This window comes from Acanthopagrus latus, chromosome 19 (assembly GCF_904848185.1).
Source record: "Acanthopagrus latus isolate v.2019 chromosome 19, fAcaLat1.1, whole genome shotgun sequence".
NCBI classification, from domain to species: domain Eukaryota; kingdom Metazoa; phylum Chordata; class Actinopteri; order Spariformes; family Sparidae; genus Acanthopagrus; species Acanthopagrus latus.
In genome coordinates, this window is record NC_051057.1 from 11,887,494 (window position 1) to 11,908,330 (window position 20,837).

At 43.5% G+C, this 20,837-nt stretch overlaps 3 protein-coding genes across 12 annotated transcripts in view; 2 read left to right on the forward strand and 1 right to left on the reverse strand.

The window, feature by feature from the left end:
* The window catches only part of LOC119008397 (polycystic kidney disease 1 like 1), a 32,966-nt gene extending 29,798 nt beyond the window's left edge, over window positions 1-3,168 (forward strand). For 7 of the 8 annotated variants that reach the window (XM_037078645.1, XM_037078637.1, XM_037078644.1 and 4 more), the window contains 7 exons: window positions 243-383; window positions 895-1,029; window positions 1,160-1,375; window positions 1,452-1,613; window positions 1,735-1,902; window positions 2,024-2,118; window positions 2,215-3,168. In XM_037078645.1, the coding sequence (XP_036934540.1) occupies window positions 243-383; window positions 895-1,029; window positions 1,160-1,375; window positions 1,452-1,613; window positions 1,735-1,902; window positions 2,024-2,118; window positions 2,215-2,566 (1,269 nt within the window). In that variant the 3' untranslated portion in view covers window positions 2,567-3,168. The remainder of the gene's footprint in view (window positions 1-242; window positions 384-894; window positions 1,030-1,159; window positions 1,376-1,451; window positions 1,614-1,734; window positions 1,903-2,023; window positions 2,119-2,214) is intronic. The other variant, XM_037078642.1, reaches the window with a different exon arrangement.
* A 165-nt stretch (window positions 3,169-3,333) lies between these two features.
* On the forward strand, window positions 3,334-8,671 carry pdia4 (protein disulfide isomerase family A, member 4). Its single transcript, XM_037078646.1, has 10 exons — window positions 3,334-3,640; window positions 4,116-4,293; window positions 4,401-4,606; window positions 4,708-4,846; window positions 4,953-5,158; window positions 5,296-5,454; window positions 6,153-6,304; window positions 6,529-6,685; window positions 6,856-7,089; window positions 8,016-8,671. Exons 1-10 carry the CDS (start codon window positions 3,565-3,567, stop codon window positions 8,429-8,431), a joined length of 1,923 nt encoding a protein of 640 aa, XP_036934541.1. The 5' UTR covers window positions 3,334-3,564; the 3' UTR covers window positions 8,432-8,671.
* Window positions 8,672-8,713: 42 nt separating this feature from the next.
* si:ch211-217a12.1 (alanine aminotransferase 2-like) lies at window positions 8,714-19,365 on the reverse strand. Of its 3 annotated transcripts, none has more exons than XM_037078648.1 (12): window positions 19,220-19,365; window positions 18,937-19,134; window positions 14,260-14,349; window positions 13,989-14,097; window positions 13,662-13,795; window positions 12,290-12,533; window positions 12,089-12,168; window positions 10,888-11,024; window positions 10,613-10,787; window positions 9,528-9,683; window positions 9,331-9,443; window positions 8,714-9,190 (listed from the first exon to the last, which is right to left on the reverse strand). In XM_037078648.1, exons 2-12 carry the CDS (start codon window positions 19,117-19,119, stop codon window positions 9,100-9,102), a joined length of 1,512 nt encoding a protein of 503 aa, XP_036934543.1. In that variant the 5' UTR covers window positions 19,120-19,134; window positions 19,220-19,365; the 3' UTR covers window positions 8,714-9,099. The 3 variants fall into 3 exon arrangements, with proteins under 3 accessions (XP_036934543.1, XP_036934544.1, XP_036934542.1); XM_037078649.1 differs by having other exon boundaries at window positions 18,937-19,127; window positions 19,220-19,307; XM_037078647.1 differs by lacking the exon at window positions 19,220-19,365 and having other exon boundaries at window positions 18,937-19,143.
* Between the last annotated feature and the right edge of the window lie 1,472 nt (window positions 19,366-20,837).

A 20,837-nucleotide genomic window follows, 5' to 3' on the forward strand; every position in this document is an offset into this window, starting at 1 on the left:
AAAACATGAATAATTCCAAAAACAGACTGAAAGACTTGGAACGCTGGAAACATACGGCGTACGAAGCGAAAAAAGCACTCGGCCACACACCAAAGCAAACAAGATCACAGTGACCGAGTCGACAGGGCGAAGTGACCTGTAGCTCTTAAACTAACAAACCTGTGAAGTAGTGAAGGTCAAGGCACACGGCAGAGGCAGAAATGTTCCTCATTATGATTTGCCCGTTTCTCTCTCTTTTACAGGTCAGTTTGCTGGCAGTGATCCTTGTGTACTATGTTTATTACATCTATCACTCCGTCATTCTCTTGGAGGTTGCGGAGCTGCTGCAGAGAGACAATCACAGAGGACATGTTGATGTCGGCGTCCTGGCTACCTGGGAACAAGTGAGAGAAAGGAAGGGGCGAATGAAGGCAGGGGGCGCGGAGAGAGAAGAAAACTAATAGTTAATGTTACGAGAACACATTTACTGCATGTCCTGAAGACACACTGTATGCAAGGTTTACTGGGGGGTTTTTTTGTTTTTTTTTTTAAACGTGCCCTTATTAAAGGATGAGTTTACCCCAAAATAAAAATTTGGTCATGATGGCTGATGAGAAGGCGGTAGAAGTCTCATAGTCGACAAAATATTTCTGCAGCTATTCTTCCGCTGTTTTTAAACATCTTAAAGCAATTCCCCACCTACTTCAGTTGTTTAGGAAAATGCTGTGAAGCTGTTTTGCTGTGAGGCTCCAGAAATGTTTCGTGGACTATGGATTCACCTGACTTTCCATCGGATGAGTAGATAATTAGTTGATTTTCATTTATGGGTGAACTGTTCTTTTAAATGCACAAGCGAGGCTTTCGAAGATGACAGCAGTGGTCGACGAAGGATTGAGCTGTCTTTTGTGTCCGCAGTGTGTTCGCACTCTTCGTGGCGTTACGCTCTTCCTCCTCACCGTGAAGTGTGCGACCGTGCTGAGGGTCAGCAGGACGTTGGCCGCCTCTGCTACACTCCTCACCCGCTCGCTCTCCAGCCTTTTCTGGCCGATGGTAAAACACATTTTACAACATATCACGTGTGCTGCAGTGTGAGGTTCTTCCTGATTGTCAGATCGTCTGCTGCCTTGATAATGTACTGCCCTCCTGTCAAGTCTGAAGTGGTCTCTGTCTTCTGTCCTAGGTTTCAGGTCTTATACTGATGGTGGCACTGTCCTGCGTGGGGAATCTCCTGTTCATACAAAGCTCCGGGGCCTTCAGCTCACTTTCCCGCTCCCTCCAGACTCTGCTCTGTCACCACTGGAGTCCCAGGGCTGTCGGAGGCCTCCACGTCTCCTGGAGTGATTTCCTTTACCACGGAGTTCTCTGTCTGTCCTTCACTGTGGCGTGGACAGCAGTGGTACATACACAGTATTTTTCCTCACAGTTTGTCAGAGTCTACATCAGTGTCTCACAGTCATCTGTCTTTCTTAAAGGTGAAAGTTGTGGCGTCGTCGTCGATCAGACGTGCCAAGAGATCTCAAAACAGGCAAAACACCTTCACCGCAGCAGAATTAGTCAGCTACGTAGGACGGAGGGTGTCTGACTTCACTGGGCAGCGAAGAAAAGCACGGGCTGATAATCGCGTGGAAGGGAAGGTGAAGAAAGAGGCTCAAACCAGCAGATCTCAAGTCAATTAGCCATGAAACTGAGATTCTTATACTTTATACGCTTATTTACATAAAAGTTAATGACCTTGCCTTTTGTTTTGTTTTTCAGATGTATTACCTTGAGGAGTTTGAAAGCTTAGTGGATGAACTCCTCTTCAGACTCAACGCCTTCTCGAACAGTCTGCACCACACTCCGCCTCACAAAGCGCATCGCTACAGGGAGGATGACGGCAGCGCCATCTCACTCAGAGAAGAGCCATCCGACCTGGACACACAGGTGAGTCGGCCTCATGTCCAACATGCCAACACTACTTTCTTTTGCACTCAATACATTTTTTTTTTTTTTTTTTTTTTTTTTTACAAAAGGTGTTTTTAATGTGACTTTGTGACCACTGCAGGATTTTATCAGAGCACGGATGACAGAAGAGAGGAAGAGTGACCTCACAGATGTCAGTGGTCATGGAAAAACACTGTCTGCATCTCTCCTGATCCGGTAATAAGAACTGTGCAACTACTTAAGCATTCTTAAGCAAGATATTCAATATAAATTGCTGAATGGTACAAATTCCTTAATTTCTCTGCATGATAGGTCCAAGCTTGAGCTGGAGACGGTTCAATCCCTGCAGAAGAGACGCCAAAGTGGACACAATTCCTCTTCAGACATTGTTGTGGTATTGGATAATTCACAACAACCTCGAACAAGAGCTGAGGAAAACCTGAAAGACGACGAGCTCCAGTCTTACTCAGGTGCAGAAAACTGCCTCTCTGTCACGGAGTGTGGATCACTCATCAAGGATTGGAAAGAAGACGCTCTGGAGAAGAAGGATGATGAATGGACTACAACAAATGACAACTCCTCTTTAAGTAAAAGTCAGGCCACTCATTCAGAAGTTGTGGTGGAAGTTCTGGTCCATGAGGAGCCTGAGAGTGTAGCCAGATAAACAGTAGGATCTTCAGAGAGAGGCAGTTCTGGATGGAACACTACAAACAGTTTTTTTTCTTTATAAAAAGACACTTCATAACTTGTTCTTCATTGATTAATGGCCAATTTTCTTTAAAAGTTGCACTGTGGGTAATGTAGGCACAATGTTTTGAAAAGCACTCCACTGGTCTAGCATTGCACTCCTGTAACACTATTGGGACTCTATTACGGACAAAAAAGTGATCAAAATCAATTAAGCATAAGCATAATGTGTACAATTGGTGGAGTTACCCTTTAAGAGACACCTGCATAATATGGGAAACTGATGGGATCCTTAACCTTCAAACGGTACTTTTTATTTATTTGTGCTGTGATAAATCAAAGTTTGTAAAGCATTATTTGTAATTGTTTAAAATTTCTATTTGTGTTTTAATTAAACCTTGTATTGGTATTGTCAGAAGAGAAAGATATTGCTTTATTTGCTATCTAAATATTTGACACTGTCACCTGGGGCTGCAAAGACTGGATTGTGATGAGTGTGCACTGTTTGTGCGTCATATAAGGTGCAGATCTGGACTGTCTCATGCAGTGTATCTCAAAATAAAACTTTTATAGCCTGTGCGATCTTTGTTACCCACTGGCACACATTCAAACGTGCAGGTCCGGGAGGGAAACAATAAATACAAGCAACCAATAGCGTCCGCCAACGTATAATTGAGTGGCAACGCGTGATTGGCGGACAGCGGATGATGAGGACCAATCGGAACGTGGCAAGTCAGACAAGTTCCAGACGGAGGAGGCGGCGGCGGCGTGACTCCAGAAGTGATCGCCGGAGTGTGTATGAAAGCGCGAGCCCAAGGCGTTTACTGCCACACGTCAGTATTGATCCGGACAGCGTGTCTGTGCGAGCAGCAGTATTTTGATGACATTCATCAGCATTATTAGCTAAGTTCATTAGCCGGCTACTTGGAAGAAGCACGTCGTTACTCTCAGCGGGCCGCATCACCTGTGTGGACAATGAGGAAGGTTGCTCTGCTGCTGATTGTGTTGCTCGGCGTTGCACATTTTGCGACTGTCAGCAGATGTGAGGAAGGTGAGTCTGAGGCTATCTGACATGTTGGCGTGTTTACTCCAGCAGAATGGGGGGCTGTTGGGTAAAAGCAGCTCGTGTGCCGTCTGCCTGAAAGTTATTTTTACCCCAAACTCGCTAGTTACCGTTGGTTTTGCTAGTTCTGTTAGCACGCTAGCTAACAGGGGGCAAGTTGGCTAATGTCAACAGGACAGCAGCTCGCGCTCAGATGCGCAGTTTGTGTGACCTGCGGGTGTTGACACTAACATTAGACATATCCCAAGGCTCACATTACTTTGTCCTCTTTATGTTAAATCCTTTCATTTCGGCATATTGACGTATATCCACTAGTTACAAATAGGAAATGGGAAGCTAACCTGTTTGCTTTGTTTCCTTCATCTACGTGGAGTGAAACAAGCAGCAGCGTGTTGGGAAAACACTTTTTATGAGCTTTTTTTCTACTGGACTCAGCTTGTGTCTCTTTCTTCACTGCTGTCAGATGCTGCAGAGGAGAAAGAGGAGACTGATGACGAGGAGAGTGACGATGAGGAGGAGGAGGATGAAGAGGATGACACAGAAGTGAAGGAAGAAAATGGGGTGTCCGTCCTCACCGACGGCAACTTTGAAACGTTCATGGAAGGCAAAGACACAGTCCTGGTTGAGTTCTACGCCCCATGGTACACCTGTTTTCTCCCCAGCTGTCTCCCACACCTGTGTTACTCCTACTCTTACTTTCCATATCCCCTTGCAAGCTTGTCAGTAATTCTTTCTTTATCCTCTTCAGGTGTGGCCACTGCAAACAGTTTGCCCCCGAATATGAAAAGATCGCTCAGACCCTGAAGGAAAGTGACCCTCCTATATCTGTGGCCAAAGTGGACGCGACAGTAGCTACAGAGTTGGCGAGCAGGTTCGAAGTGTCGGGCTATCCCACCATCAAGATCCTGAAGAATGGGGAGCCTGTGGACTACGACGGGGAACGGTCAGAGAAGGGTAGGAGCATTTCATTCACTTAAGTCCCCTCAGTGCCTTTCAAACCAAGTTTGACTTGTTTTTAAAAGAACTAGGACTAATATGGCCCGTTGTTGTTGTAGCTATTGTGGCCCGTGTGAAAGAGGTGGCAGCCCCGGACTGGAAGCCCCCTCCTGAGGCGACACTGGTGCTGACCAAGGACAACTTTGACGAGACGGTTAATGAGGCTGACATCATCCTGGTGGAGTTCTACGCTCCATGGTCAGTCAGCAGACCAAATGCAGAAATAAACAACTTTTTTTAACAGCAGCTACTAATACTAATCAAACATTCCTACTTGTTTGCCTGTGACCTGACCGACCTTCAGGTGTGGACACTGTAAGCGTTTGGCTCCAGAGTACGAGAAGGCAGCCAAGCAGTTGAGCCAGCGCTCTCCTCCCATTCCTCTGGCCAAGGTGGACGCCACCGTGGAGAATGAGGTCGCCTCACGCTTTGGAGTGACAGGCTATCCCACCCTCAAGATCTTCAGGAAAGGCAAAGTGTTCGACTACAACGGGCCCAGAGAGCAGCACGGTAGGTCACTTACCTTCTGAGTCTGTTGCCTCTGCTTTCCCATATATGCAAAATGTGTAAAGCAAGTGTGCAAATTTTGTCTTTCATCCGTCCCAGCTGATTTGGTTTCACCTCTTGCTCGTTCTCTTTCCTGCCAGGCATTGTCGACTACATGAGCGAACAGGCGGGGCCTCCCTCCAAGCAGGTTCAGGCAGGAAAACAGGTGCAGGAGATCATCAAGGACGGCGACGATGCCGTGATAGTCGGCGTGTTCTCTGGTGAACAGGACGACGCCTACGAGATCTACATTGAGGCCTGTGAGTACCATGAGCTGGAGGATCTGTTCCTCAGCAAATAATGTCACCACTGAGTGTGCAGCAGACGAGTGACACGAAAACTAGATGTATTGTGTTGCAGAAGAGTTTGCATGCTAACCAGCTAGCATCAGAATGTCCTGGTCTTAAGCCTCTGTGCAAGAAGTCATCACACACATCTGGTTGCTGCGCTCCCAGTCTGGACCTCTAGCTGCATGGCTAATTGAGCAACTAGCTAATGGCAGGTACAGTAAGAGGCAGTTAGCAGGTACTCTGGTGATATGCTGCTCATTACTTGCTTTGGAGTATGATTTTGACACATGGCCAGTTCTTATATATTGCACCTTCTTTCTTGAAGTAGTTTTAAAAAATAAACATTTTGCAACCTGGTGTAATTCTGTCACCAAACAGATGACTCAAGGGCAGACATGTACTCTAGGTTGCTCTGTGTTTAGGGATAATGGTTACTTGTGCAGTAAAAAATCTTAAGGTTACACCTGTTTAATCGGTTCATAGATTCTCATACTCGTAACATTTCAGATACTGGTATCAGCACAGTCCTAACATTGAGGAAACTTGGATGGAGATTGCTATCCATCAGTGCCAAAGTTCTAGTGTGTGTGATGAGAGCACAGACTGCTGTTCTTTAAGTGGACATGTGGCGTGGATAGCACTCATTTCTCTGTCTGTCTGTCGGTCAGGTCATGCACTGAGGGAAGATTTCACCTTCCGTCACACCTTTAGCTCTGAAGTGTCCAAACTGCTCAAAGCTTCACCAGGTCAGATCGTCATCGTGCAGCCTGAAAAGTTCCGCTCAAAGTACGAGCCAGCGTCACACACGCTTGCAGTGAAGGTACTGTCTGTTTTATCGCTTGTGATTTGAATTTGTTTCATGGGGTGTGAAACTCTGAATCATACACGACTGCTGTCTTTCAGTTCTAGTATCAGTGTTTTAAATAGACTACAGTAGCTATAAGAGGTTTCACCTGAAGAGCACTTGAAGTGCTGTATAGCCTGTCTTCAAGGGTCTCTTCTTTCTCTCGTATGACCTCAACAAACAATGTATTTATCATTTAGGACTCTACATCAGTATCAGAAGTGCAGGAGTTCTTCAAAAAGCATGCGATTCCTCTGGTGGGACACAGGAAACCAAGCAATGATGCCAAACGCTACTCCAAAAGACCCCTGGTGGTTGTGTACTATGGAGTAGACTTCAGCTTCGACTTCAGGAAAGGTTTGTTTCTTTCATTTAGGTTCACTTGAGATCTTGCTGTCTTATGAGTGCTGGTGTAATAAAGTTGTCCTTTGCTCATTTGTTGTCTGTGGAGTTGTCATCACAGCCTATTATCTAGTAGAGTGAGGTGGGAGCATAAAATAACCAAATGTGAACTTCTTATATTTTAGCCACACAGTTCTGGAGGTCCAAGGTCCTCGAGGTGGCAAAGGACTTCCCAGAGTACACCTTCGCCATCGCTGATGAGGAGGACTTCGCTGACGAGCTGAAGAGCCTGGGCCTCAGCGAGAGCGGAGAGGAAGTGAATGTGGGAATTCTGGCAGACGGAGGCAAAAAGTTTGCCATGGAGCCGGAGGAAATGGACTCCGAAGTGCTGAGAGACTTTGTCATTGCTTTTAAGAAAGGTGAGTTTTTGATGTTTTTTCGATACTTATGTGAATTTCGAAACAAGTGTTGCTTCAGTAATTTGCACTGCTACAAGGAACTTCTAACTGGTTATGAAAGAGTTTCAATTTTACACTGATGCCTCCACATGACCTGCAAACGAGACCATCAGCTGTTTCCATATACTTTATTCTTAAAGCCTGTCGGTGGTCAGATTTAGTTAGAGCTTTTTAGTTTTTACTGTAAAATTGATGACGATACCCTTTTAATAACTTTTAGCTTTAGTTCAGAATTATTGCCATTACTGAGCAGCTGAACCTGCTGGCTTCAGGCTTACTGTTTTTCTAGGAGTATCAAGAGCATTAAAAACAAAGCTCATCATATTGGTTATTAATCTTCTAAACATATGAATATTATTATTATTAAAAACAAGTTGCTAGGAAGTTTCTTTCACTCCCTTGTAAAGATTAAGATCTTTACAAGGAGCTGGTGATGCTTGTTGCATTTTTGTCTACAGGGATCACCACAATCAGAGGGGGAAAAAGGTCCTAGAAGCTGCTTTTAAATGTTTTTTTTGAAAGCCAAGTTTAACTTTTGAAAGTGTCAAACAAATCACATTATTTCCAGGTCTGGCATAGTCTGCTGCATGGGTGCAGATAAATGTTTCCACCATATGATGGCAGCACTTCACAACTTCTGATCTAATAAGTTGCAGTAATGCCTCTCTTGCATTAGAACATTCTGTACGTGGTGAATAAATAAACTGCTTCTGATCGTTCATATTACCTTACACAACAGTATGGCCTGTAACACACTGTAGTCTGATCAAATCCATGACACAGTAAATTTCACAGATTTTATACTAGTAATATAATACTTGTTTTAAGTAGTTCTAAGGTCGTTCTTAAAATAAACTTACACTTCTCACTTTCTCTCATGTCCTCAGGAAAGCTCAAACCCATTATCAAATCCCAGCCAGTGCCAAAGAACAACAAAGGACCAGTGAAGGTTGTGGTTGGAAAGACCTTCGACGAGATCGTCATGGATTCCAAGAAGGACGTCCTGATAGAGTTTTATGCACCCTGGTGCGGCCACTGTAAAAAAATGGAGCCTGATTATTTGACTCTGGGCAAGAAGTACAAGGGTGAGAAGAACCTGGTGATCGCCAAGATGGACTCCACAGCCAACGACGTGCCAAACGACAGCTACAAGGTGGAGGGCTTCCCCACGATATACTTCGCCCCGAGCAACAGCAAGCAGAGCCCCGTCAAATTTGAAGGCGGTGACAGAACAGTGGAGGGGCTCAGCAAGTTCATTGAACAGCATGCCACAAAGCTATCACAGAACAGAGACGAACTTTGAAAATGTCTCGACGAGTAGCTGAGAACTCTTAACGTGCCCGGGTCTTAGAGGACGCTGAGGAGGCGAAGGAACACAACAGTGTTACTGAGTTGCTGTGATGATTACAACGTTCAATCATCGTTTTTAGTTTCTGTTCATTCCAAGAGATTCTTCTGTTTCTAAAAGCATGTAAGCACTGTTGAAGATTAAGTCTTTTTAAATAAAACAAAAAATTATGGCCTCTTTGTGGGCCAGCACTTACGTATGACTTTTTATTACTGCAAAGCTGCAAACGAACGACTGTTTCAGTAGTTCAAGTGTTTTTAATCACATTTAAGAACAATTTAAACATTAGTAACACAAAGGGCTCTACTACACCATTCAGGTTATTCAAGTAGTGACCCAACATGTGTTTAAAATTAAACTTAACTTGGCAGGAGAGGGATGCCCCTAAAATCATCATTATCACATACACATCAGCAGGAACAGACTAGCTGTCTAGACATAGAAATATCCATGGTTCTGATTCAAAACATTAAAAATCTCATCTAGTGTGAATTCAGCGAGAGGTGTGTGCTGCAGGAGGCTACGTTGCGGCGCCGTCTCCTTTACACAAAGGCACTTGAAGATACTGGCACTGAATGAGTTGGATCTTGAGGTGTGGTTCAAAGACGGAGGTGGCGGGGTTGTTATGAGAACTCTTGTGTGAACCGCAGGTGGAAGTCGCGGAGCCGCTGCAGCAAAACCTTCAGCTTCTCGGTGGGCGGGAGGATGGTCATCCTGGACAGAAGATGGCAAGAAGAATGTGGTTGATATTATTAGATGTAGCTAAATCAGAAGTAATGTACATTTTTACTAATTTTAGACCAAAACGTCATAAAAATCACCGTAAGGATCTAGCTGTTGGTAGGACTACGTACCGGAAGTGGAAGGTTCCCTCTCTCTGGCCGAAGCCACTACCTGGCACCAGGCAGATCCCCTCCTCCTCCAGCAGCTTCATACAGTAGAACATGTCTGGGATCTGGCCTGCCTCCTGTGGATGGACACATGCTCATTTATACACATCCATACAGCCAAGTGTATCATCAGAGAGATGGTGTGTGTGTGAAGCACAGACCTTTGCCTTGTCGATGGCCTTCTGAGGTAAGGTGATGCGGGGGAAGCTGTACATGGCCCCCTGCACTGGGTTGCAGGTGATACCGGGTACTGTGTTTAAGATCTGCTCTGTTAGCCTGGCCTTCTCTGCTAAATCTGCTAACACCGCTGTCCGTTCCTGAAAGGGGGAGGCAAAAGGTAAAGGACAAGATTGTTGATCTCACACAAAACGTAATGGTTATATTCACATTACATTAACTCAAAGTCAACATTTCCCAAATTTTTCACCTCCAGCCAACATTTTCCACTGTTATTTCATTTAAAAAACACAGGCCTGAAATACACACACATGCACAAACAAACTATACACACGCATTAATGTATGTGTCAGAAAAAGGGGGCTTCCTCATGGAGGAAAACTGGCATCTCTCTAGCTACCAGTCCACACTCCTTATAGACAAGGTCTTGAACAAAAGGATCCTGCTCTCTATGTGTAGCCGGAGCAGACAGGGCTGCCTCTTTATAAGGCTTTCATCATCTTAAAGAATTGATCTCAATCAGAGCACGAGCGCTCAGAGGGACACCCTCCCTTGGTCCAATCAAATCTCTGGCCAGACGGGTTATACAGTCGATGCTGTTGATGCAGAAACATGCACTGCACCTCCAAACACAAATCTCTCCCCGCTGGATACTTATATTTCCTAAGCGCACATTAAGGACCATCAACCTAATGGCTTCCTTGACCATATAATGCTTCCACTTAGCTGTGGGCTGGATGGACACAGGCTTCCGGCAGCATGCATCGTACATAACAATGTCTGTAAAGGTCAAACCTCTTCGCTACTCTTTAAGAGCTGACATAAAACATCTCAATTTTATATCATGTTCTCACAGAAACTGAACATGTGCTGTAGTAGTATTCACTACATTACACAATTCAAAAGCTTATTATTCACAACCGACGCGGTGCCCTTGAGGTCAATACAGGCTTTAAGCATGGATTATATGGTGCAGGGTTTGCGAGTGTTCACATAAGTAAATTCAACGTTTGCACACACTCAGTGTATTGCCAGGGTGTGCGCTAGCAGGCGCGTGTTTTTCTCAGACCTTCATAAACGTTGTGTAGGAGGGCTCGTCAGGCTGTGGGGGGTTGACCACCAGGTCCATGAGAGCCTGTCCAGAGACTGGCGGGCACAGACGCACCGACACCAGTTTGGTGAGCTGGGCCTTCACCTCAGGGTCCATGTTAATCACCTCCATGTAACCGCCGCGGAATCCACACCTGAGGAGGAAAGCAAATGGAGGAAGCCAAACACAAAGTTTACTCTCAGTACAGGTGCATACACGTCAGCAAAGGGAACTCTGTTTGCCTGGTTACTCACTCTCCCATGTAGCATTTGGAGGTGGAGTGGAAGGAGGCCATCTCCACTGTACTCGAGTACTCTGGTCCCATCTCAAACAGCACCTTCTTAAAGGACTGAAACTTACAGCCCTCTGCGTACACATTATCCTGATAGACCTTAAAATGGAAAAAAAAAGGCCTCATTAGAGTTTAAAACTAAACTCGGTACACAAAAGAATGAAGGTAAATGTGCAGAGGTGACTGAAAAGGGAACCTTTATGTGTCATGAAAAGTGAATGACGTACTGTGTTTTACTTTTGCAAAACTAATGAAATATGGTGAGTATGTTAACTTGTATGTTAATTTAAAAAAAGGAATTAATTGTATTAAATGTGTCAGAAATCAGTGGTCATCAACAAGGATAATTGATGGCTAAATTCTTGACTTTACTTTGTCAATCTACTGTATATGATTATTTTAAAGGGGAGATACTACAGGTGAAAACAGTATTTTGTCCTGTACTGGTCAATCTTGAGATTACAAATATTTTTGAGTATTTAGAAAGGTGTTACATGCAACATTTGGCCACCTGTCACCTGTTAGCATATGACTGCTAACTTCTGCTAACTGTAGCTGCCATTAATTAGCTCTTAGTCTGAAAGTTTTAAACAAAACTGCTACATACTGTACCTTAAATTAGATCAGTCAGTAGTAAAGTTGGAAAGTCTCTTAGTGATATCTATTATTTCAAAGAGTTTTGGCAGTTTTTTCTCATGTATATAATGACAAATACAGTTCCAAAAATTCCTTTGCTTGTTCTCAACTCTAAAAGGTCGACAAAGTAAAAAAATAATTTTAAACCTGGCTTCATGCAATGTTTAGTTGTTGGTTTGGGGAAAATATGAGAATGTGAGCAGTTTAACTAGATTGTACCTCATTTTCATATTCAAATATTATATTTATGTATCTTGCAATGCCATAAATAACTGTCTTGATGTGAATAATCTACTGGGGAAGGTTCGTGGTGACATCTCTCTGTTAAAAATCGTGGTTAGATAATCAGCAGAAAACTTTGACGCTTATTATTATTCATTCTATTTGCATCACAAACCGTCAATGTCAAACAAGGTAAGAAACAAAGTAAGACAAGAGCTTTGAAGTCACTAGTTTTGTTCTTTAAGACAGGAGAATCAATGAAAGAGAAACGCATATGTATTGAGAAAAAGACATTGGTGCATTACTTCATCAGCCATGAGGAAAAGATGCTCTTCTTTAACAAATCGGATCACATCTTCAATGCACTGCCTGCTCTGGACCTGACCTATCACACAGGATAACCATAGATTGATGATTTAAGCTAGGTGAGGAAATACACACATACAAAAATACAACATTTCATCTACTTTCATGTAACACACAGAGAGTAATGTTACCAGACATACCGGTGGGGTTTCCGGGATTGATGATGCAGAGGACGCGGGGGTTGCAGTGCTGCCTGGCTTCATTGAGGGCTCTCCTGAGCTCTGCGACATCAAGGCTCCAACAGTTGTCCTCGTCCAAGTAGTAGTGGACCTGAACAGCGCCAAGGTCTGTGATGGCGGCCGAGTACAGAGGGTACTGGGGGATGGAGATCATCACACCCGTACGGTCACGACCCTCGCCACGCACCAGCAATTTAAGGATGGTCTGGATTAGGAAGGAGGGAGAGAAGAAAACATAGCTGAGCATTGTTATATTGCGATATGGCATAAGTCTTGTCTTTTCCTGGTTTTAAAGGCTGCATTATTGTCAAGTGATATAAAGCTCAACCTGTGTTAATATTATGTAAACGTATCAATAGTCATCCTGAAAATATTGTAACAAAATTAATATATACATTGTTAAGATATTTGATTTAGTTGCCCAGTCCTAGCTTTAACGGAGGGCTTCTAAGGATATCCTGGCCCTTTGGTCATTTTGTCAGAATGCTAACTAGCCCGTTAATTATTTATGTCTGTTGTTAGTCACAAAAATGTTTTTATGTCATTAAAAGGTTTTAACCCAAGTTGTTGAAGGAGAGGACACTATTTGTGCAGATTTTCCCTGTACTTTTGCATACATAATGTTGCTTTTTCAAAGGTGGAAACTAATAAACAAAAAAAGAGGAGAATGTGTATGTATAAACTGATTAATCACTTTGTCTACAAAATGTTAAAAAATGCAAAAAAAAAAAAAAAAAAAAGCTCACCACCCTGAGCCACAACAGACAACCTCAGATTGCTTCTTTAGTCCAACAAACAATCCAAAACTCACTCAGATTCATATTTACTGACAACATGAAGCAGCAGATCCTCACATTTAAGATGCTGGAACCAGCAAATGTTTGGCATTTTTGCTCAAAACATAAATGTAACGATTAATTGACTCATTGCTGCAGCTCTACTGTACAATCAATCTGATCTGGTGAACACACCTACACTGTAGGCAAGTAATCCTACAGTTGAGCTTAGCAAGCAACAGCACGTATCTTGTACAGTACAGTAGTAAAGTGTATCTTAGAGTTATTCGGTAGTCTGATTAGGTTGCGTAAAACGAGAAATCTGTGTTGACAGTGACAAAGGTCACTGATGTGCAAAGTACAGCTGAGTGTATGATTAACAGAAGTTGATTAGAGCACAGCTTTATTGGCCAATTATATGTATGTAGTATGTCGATAGAGCAGAACATTACACTGAGAGGATCAATATTATTCACTTCATCTCTAAGTGGTTTTAATATTGTGGCGGATCAGTTTGTGATGGATTAATCCAACATATAAACTTGAGTAACCCATACCACAATGGCATCACTGGCTCCAGTGGAGAGGTAGATGTTGTCAGGGTTGGAGGCGATTCCACCGTCTCTCTTCTCTATGTAGCGCGCCACATCCTGACGTATGCACTCAATGCCCTGGCTGGCGCTGTAGGCCCCTTGGACACATAGAAATGAACTCTGAATCAAACACAAGGGGCTACATTGATCAGGTGATCACGTTCTGTTCAAATAGTGTACCGACTGTCCAAATAAATGTGTAATGTGTAGACAAATGGAGGTGGATGCTGTCTGTGTTTTGGCAGGAGGGGGAATAAATGTGGTTGGTTGAGCGAGGGGGTGTTGTCTGACCTATACTGTGGCCTCCGCAGGCCCCGAGAATACGCCGTGCTCTTTGCTTGGCATCCTCTGGAAACGTGTTGTCTTTCAGGAGTTCAGGGTAACTACACATAGCCAAGACCTACGGGAGAAAATTACAAATTCTTACAGCAAATCTCAGACTAACAAGCATTTGGACACATTCAACATGCATGGTTCTGGATGTTCTACATGCAGCCACATTCTTTTTTAAACACAAGCATTCAAGTAACTTGAGACGAGAGAATGTAAAAAGTTGTCCTACCTGTCTGAAAAATGTGATTGGTTTCTGGCCCATGGCGTGAGCATCGCCTATGTTAGCCTTGATGACTTCTGTGAAAGGTTTCTTGACTCCCTGAAAAAGACAAAGAGACAAAGAACTGTTAGAATCTGGGAAGTGAAGTCTCTCTTGAGCAGGTGTAGAAAATAGAGTATTTTCTACACCTGGAAAAAAGTGAGAACCTGGTGACTTTGTGTTGCATCTTGCCTCTTGCCTGTTAATGACAGGACCTCAACAAACAGGATTTGTCTGCACATGTAACAACAAGTGAGTGTGAAGGAGACGTATGAGTCAAGATCCCTCGGGACTTTCTACAGTGAGAATAGTTCCTGTTCCCCTCATATGTCCAGGTTTCTCTTTCTTTCTTTCATCATCAAGGAAGACAACAAATATCCTAACAAACATGTTGTATAAGAGCCGTGTGGCCCCAAAGCAATGGCTCTGTGTGTCTACACTGTTGGCTTGTACTGTTTTGGCTGTCTGGAGAAAGGCTTAGCCAGCTCTCAGGTCATATATTAGATTCATTGACAGAGGCATTGCATGTACATTCTTTCACACCCCGTGTTTCGCAGGATTACGGCACCCTCTTTCTTAAAACATTCCATTTCAGGGCTTTCCAAACCAAATTCCCTCAAAGTCAAGGACCCAATTGGCATATTCTGAAATAAGGATCAGAGTTAAATACAGTTGCAACACAAACTTTTTTATAATTAATGCCAGCAGGCTTTAAATCCTTACAGACCACAATTATGAAGGTTGCACAGTGTAATGGCTATAGAATAATGACACCATCTGCATTTGGATTGGCTCCCAAAACCTTACTTTAAATTTTGTATTTTACTGAAGTGAAAGGAAAATGAAGACTGGCTGCAGATGGAGACAGGCTGGCACCATTTCTGTGAGCTTTCACATCTCCAATATAGAGAAAATTAATAAATGAAATCACGTTTAATCATGTGCTTTGTTGGTAGTTGTGACTCAGGGGAAAATGCAAAACAACATGCATCCCTTTGCTACAGTGGTGCTGGCAGTAATACCATTTTGGAAACACTGAAATACCAAAATAACTTTTAAAAAAAAACAAAACTTTAAATCCAACAATAAATCCACAGACTTTCAATGACTTGTGTAGTTTTGACTTTTTCAAACGTTTTCAAGGAGTTGTTTTTCTCTCAAATTCACAAACCCTCGAAGACTTCAAGTATCCATAGGAACCCTGGCTTCAACTCTCAGACTACAGACACTTGCATTCATCTCACATATGCATCTTCTCTCATTAGCAGCCATTTGTTTTACAAAGACCCTGGCACAGAGCCTGTTTTGGCTCATTGAGCAGGAAGCTCTGGCCCGGGCAGGGAAGACGCTGCTGCTTCTGCTGAGGCTAACAGAGACACAAACCCCTCAGTTTCTGCCCGTGGACTCACTAGAGCCTGGCTGGCTTAATCCAGACCCATGACGAAACTCAAGTTGTTTTTTGTTTTTTTTTCTCCATTTCATGTCCCTCCCCATCACGTCACTATTCATCGTCACTGACTCAGCAAGTCCTTCATCTTCGTCTCTTTGGTCTAATTGGACCTGCAGTTTCTGGATTGGTGTCTGTGAGTCTGTTTGCTGGTCACGTGTTGCACCTGTTGCACCTGTTGCTCTCTGTCAGATGATGTAATGTGACAACAGACGCCTCCTGCTACTTCGCACAAGGGCTCAGCACTAAAGAAAATAGATAACGTGATAATCGTGAGGATTTTTTTAGGCTTTCTGACGGTGCATTCAAAAACCACTTCATTAAACAAATGAGATTTTACTGCGCGCTGGTGTGAAAATGATACAGTTCTAAACGTCAAAAACAAAACTGGTAAGTTTCCCCTAACTGTGGCCAGCTGTGGCAGATGACGTGTGATGCCTTACTCCACCAAACGCATCCAAATCAGGACTTTCATTTGCAATCCAGATATAGAAACTGCAAACAATATTAGTTTTGCAAACCCCAAGTCAGAAACCAAGAAAAAACACTTAGACTGCCTCGCCCTGTTAGATTTGTTATGCCTGATCCCCTTCACAATACCCTGACAAAAAACCTGTTTAGTCTTCACTCGTTTGCCAGAAGATAATGGTGATGTAACAAGCTCTTTGTTAAAACCTGCCCCAAGTGTTTGCAGTTGAGTGCGATCATGACAAGGTGCTCATTAAAACAGCCTGAAAACACAAGCAATTTGAATTAAACCAACAGAAAGGGTCTCTCTCTGCACTTGACATGATCCCTGTCATGATTCAGTGTGTTCTACATACACAATAAAATACCTGGCAAAAGGCCTCACAGGGCAAAGGGAGAGCTCTCCTTCCAACTGAGTCCATATCATGACTTCTGTGTCCTTGTGTGACTTCAAGAGCGAGGACTAGATGTGCTTTGGGTCAGCGTGAATTCAGATATGGGCCTGTTTGAAACCTAAGTAAGTGGATGCAGCACGTTTCCTTTTCAGTCTTCGTCCCCGCCTTGTCCTCGTGCAACAAAGAGGCCGCTGTTCTCCAGGATAGAGTGGAGCCAGTCGGTTCCCCCGGCTCAGCGCTGCGTCCTCCTGCTCGCTCAGCACCAGGCACTGATTACACAGGCCGGACCAGTGAACCAGGCCAAGAAACCCTGAGGGGCTTAACAGACCCTGGCCTGAATTCACATTTCACTTAGTCTTATGAAACTGCCATCTTCCGTGTAACAGTTCAGATCAGTTATGCAGTTACATGGGTTGCTTGCCAATTACAGATGATATGGAATTGGATGGGTGCATAGACTTGTCTCCACCAGGGAGGTAAATTTTTTTTTACGCATGTATATGTGTTTGTTAATTGGTTCGTTTATAGAAAATGTTGTTAACTTTTGGAGTCAATCAGGATAAAGAGACAGAGCTAGGATTTTTTTCCCTCACCTTATTTAACATTGAGATATAAGGGTGATTTTTTTCTATATTTTCATTAAATTCTCAGGGAATAATGCATGTAGGCATGGGACAATATCAGAATCCTGAATCCTTCAGCCGCTGTAAATAGAAGAAGTTAATAAAACATGAAGTAGGAATGAGATCTGATGAACTCTGAACTGTTTCTCTGTTGTCACCACTCTTTTGTTCTGGGACAATGCAGACTTACTAGAAGCTGAGATCTAAGCCTAAATTAGCTTACTGCAGTGCAAGCACTGTTGTACCAGAGGTGTGGGTAAGGATTTATAAGGGTCATCATCAAACCACACACACACACACACACACACACACACACACACACAAAATCTGCTGAGTAAAAGTGAAAGTGTTCCAGTCATGGATCTGACAGGAAGCGCAGCAGCAGATGACCGAGGGGCTCCAGCCAACAAAACTCCTGGATTTCACATTTCAAGCTGTTTTCACTCACCGTGCCATTGCATTGCGTAATCAGTGAAAATAAACTGGGACAAATAAATACAATAATAAAATGGGAACTAAAGTTGACCCAGCACACTATTGTCGTGTCCTTTGTGAAGCAGAAAATGTTTTGAAGTTATTCTAGTCAAGCACTGAAAATTAGGTTCAGAGGAAAAACAAGTGCATTACTGAGAACTTGTGCACTTTCAGCATAACTGGGGCTGCTTCTTGCAGAGAAAGGCCTCTGACGCTGCTGGGCCTCACAGCTGCAGCTCCTTGCAATGAACTCTCTCCCCAATGGGGAGGAGGGAGGCCAGTAAACCCAGAGAGACAAAGGAGGACAGAGAATGTACCCTCTTCATCTTACATAATAACCTTCCACGATACACATCCTCCACTCTGGATCCTGGAGTCACCTCCTCGGGCCAGGGCAGAGTGAAATGTACTCAAACTAAAACGTTCCCCTCCAGCTAGTCACGTGTCTTGTATGCTTGCAGAGAGGGCTGCATTACAGTTTCAAAGACACTCCTCTTTGAACAACTTGCCCTTCCTAGTAAAGCACGGTACATCAATATTAGTACAGCAGGATGTAATCTGAGTTGTTACGTGCAGCAGTGCAGAAGAGGAACATAACATCCAGACCACTGCTGTCATGCCGGGACTTTTAAAAGCTGACATACTGTCTGCGTTGGCAGAAACTGTCCAAGGCAAGCATCTTCGACATCTGGGCTACCGATTGCTCTTTCCACTCTCTTGATTTTCTGAACATATCTTAAGGAAACAGAGCCAGGAAATGACTTTTTTTGTGCACACTGTCCACAGTAGCTGGTGTGTGCCAAAATCCACCCAGAGGCACTTTTAATATTTGTGGCACTGCAGTGTTTTCATCAAAAAGCTAAAGTGCTTGAAAGAAAGGACGGAAAAATCGGCTTCAGATGAAAGATTACAAGTTAAAGAATGACTACACCTCAAAATGAAAATTCAGTCATTAACCATTCACTTTCATGCTGATGGAAGATCAGGTGGAAACATGTCTGGAGCATCACAGCAAAACCCAACTTCCCTTTAGTTTTTGGATGAACTTATACTTTAAGTCGAATCAATAGGCTTTTGTATTAACTCTATCCATTTTCACCCTTATCACTAAAAAAACAACAAAATGTGGTGCGACGCATTAAGACATGACACCATGAGGCTGACTCGAAAACAGCTTTCATAACCCCTCCAAATGCCTCCCTATGAGTGCCACATCAGCGCTCCAACACTTGACTCTTACCTCCCTCAGATCCTTCTCTATCTGCACCGCTCGCTGGACAACTGGGCCACGAACCGCGTACTCGACCTTCTTCACTCTGGGGTTCATGTTGTCCACAGTGAGCACCTTGCCCCGGCACGCAACGCCGTTCGCCGCCTGGTGGGACATGTTGTTGTTGTTGTTGTTGCTTTCCGCCGCTGACATCCTCCGGACTGATATCTGAAACATGAAGGAGAGGCTGAGGAGTGGACAGAAAGTCGGAGCTGTGGCTGCATGAGAGCAGATAGGGAGTGTGAGCGCTTACCAGTTGCTCACAGGGCTCGTGTGCTGTTTGTCGTCTCCACTGACAGTTGTGCCCCTCGCGCGCCTCTCGTGCTGCTCATATTCCCACCCTACCGCCACGCCACGCCTTCCGCGCGCTCCTGCTCGTGGTTGGCTGGAATTCTTCACTAACTTTTCGCCTCAGGTTTCGGCTTGCCAAGTGACGCCTTCACGCTCTGTCGGAAAAAAAAACCCCAAAACTCTACATCAGAGCGTCCTTCACGTGTACGACGGGAATGATAATAAATGATGTAAAATCTAAGAAGCAACTGGTATGAGCAACAGACTAATTTGAGTATTATGATTCGCCATTCAAGTGTTTTGCAGCGATGGAAAACGTATTCTAAATGCGAAACACAGGGCTTTTAAACGCTGCTGCATTCAAAGCCTCATCTTGATTACAACACACTGTAACTCAAAATGAGGTATTTTCGTATTAGTATTCATTTTAAGACATTTTGGCCACATAAAGGATATTTCAGCTTTTGGGAAATTAGATATTAACTGCTTTTCAATCGGTTTTAAATTCATCCCGGAAGAAATGCAAGTGATAGGCAGGTCTTGAAAAAAGGGGGGATTTTTAGTTTGTTTTAAACAAAAACGATTACATATTACACCTTTAACGCAGTAGTCTAACAATCTGGAACAAGATACAAACACAACACTGACATTTCACTTTTTAGTGGCAAATATCTTGGTTGATCATTAACACAGGGTGGTTGTAGCTCTGCGGGTAGAGCAGGTCGGCTAGTGATTGAAAGGTCTCTGGTTCAAATCCCAGCTCTGAGCTGAGCTGCATGTTGTAAGTGTGCTGAAGCAAGATACTGGACCTGATGTGCAGTTGGCACATGAGGCCTCTGAGCTTGCAGCTTGTCCTGGGAGTACCTCACCCAGATTGCAACTGGTTCCAGCAAAAACTCCTGTGACCACATAAAAGGGATGTAGCAGTTACAGATGATGGATGGATCATTAACACAGCAAACAGATGTGGAGAGAAACTACTTGAATTGCATTAAGCCATCCTGACAAATAATCCCTCCCCATGTAGTTCATATACAATAGTTTTGTAAGGAGCTTAGTTCATTCATTAAATGAAGATATAAAAGATGAAAATTGCGTAAAAAACTAAACTAAAACTAAAAACTAAAAAGTTCCAAAAAAATCTGAGTAACTGACATGAACACAACACTGCTTGGGCGAGGTGGTTTTGTCAGGAGTCTGCATGTTTTATTACAAAACTTTTGAGAAAGACCCTTGGATTGCAAAAGTTATCAGACATTCTCATCCTTAAGCTACATCGTTAAAGGTTCCATATAATACTTGTGTTAAGATTCAACCTTTTTTTTATTTTGGGTATCTGAATTGATAATGTTCACATGCTTTAATGTTCAAAAACACATTACTGTTCTTATTCTGTCTGTTTCAGCGGTAACTCTATTCATTCTCTGTCTCAATACTCCGTTTTGGTGCCTGTCTCTTTAAGGCCTCCCCTCTAGAAAAGCCCAGGATGCTCTGATTGGGCAGCTCTCACAGGCCTGTGCAGGCACCGCCTACTGTGTGCCTGCATCATTTCTGCATTGTTTGCTATTCATGACTGTGTG

What these genes read in the sequence shown, in the direction of transcription:
- pdia4 (XM_037078646.1), top strand. Translation starts at nt 3,565, where the DNA reads ATGAGGAAGGTTGCTCTGCTGCTGATTGTGTTGCTCGGCGTTGCACAT. An exon ending in CGGGGAACGGTCAGAGAAGG is followed by an intron (nt 4,607 to 4,707) that starts GTAGGAGCATTT and finishes TTGTTGTTGTAG; the next exon opens with CTATTGTGGCCCGTGTGAAA. An exon ending in CACACACGCTTGCAGTGAAG is followed by an intron (nt 6,305 to 6,528) that starts GTACTGTCTGTT and finishes TTTATCATTTAG; the next exon opens with GACTCTACATCAGTATCAGA.
- si:ch211-217a12.1 (XM_037078647.1), bottom strand. Translation starts at nt 19,143, where the DNA reads ATGTTTCAGATATCAGTCCGGAGGATGTCAGCGGCGGAAAGCAACAAC. An exon ending in CAATCACATTTTTCAGACAG is followed by an intron (nt 14,098 to 14,259) that starts GTAGGACAACTT and finishes TTTCTCCCGTAG; the next exon opens with GTCTTGGCTATGTGTAGTTA. An exon ending in CCTACACAACGTTTATGAAG is followed by an intron (nt 9,684 to 10,612) that starts GTCTGAGAAAAA and finishes TCCCCCTTTCAG; the next exon opens with GAACGGACAGCGGTGTTAGC.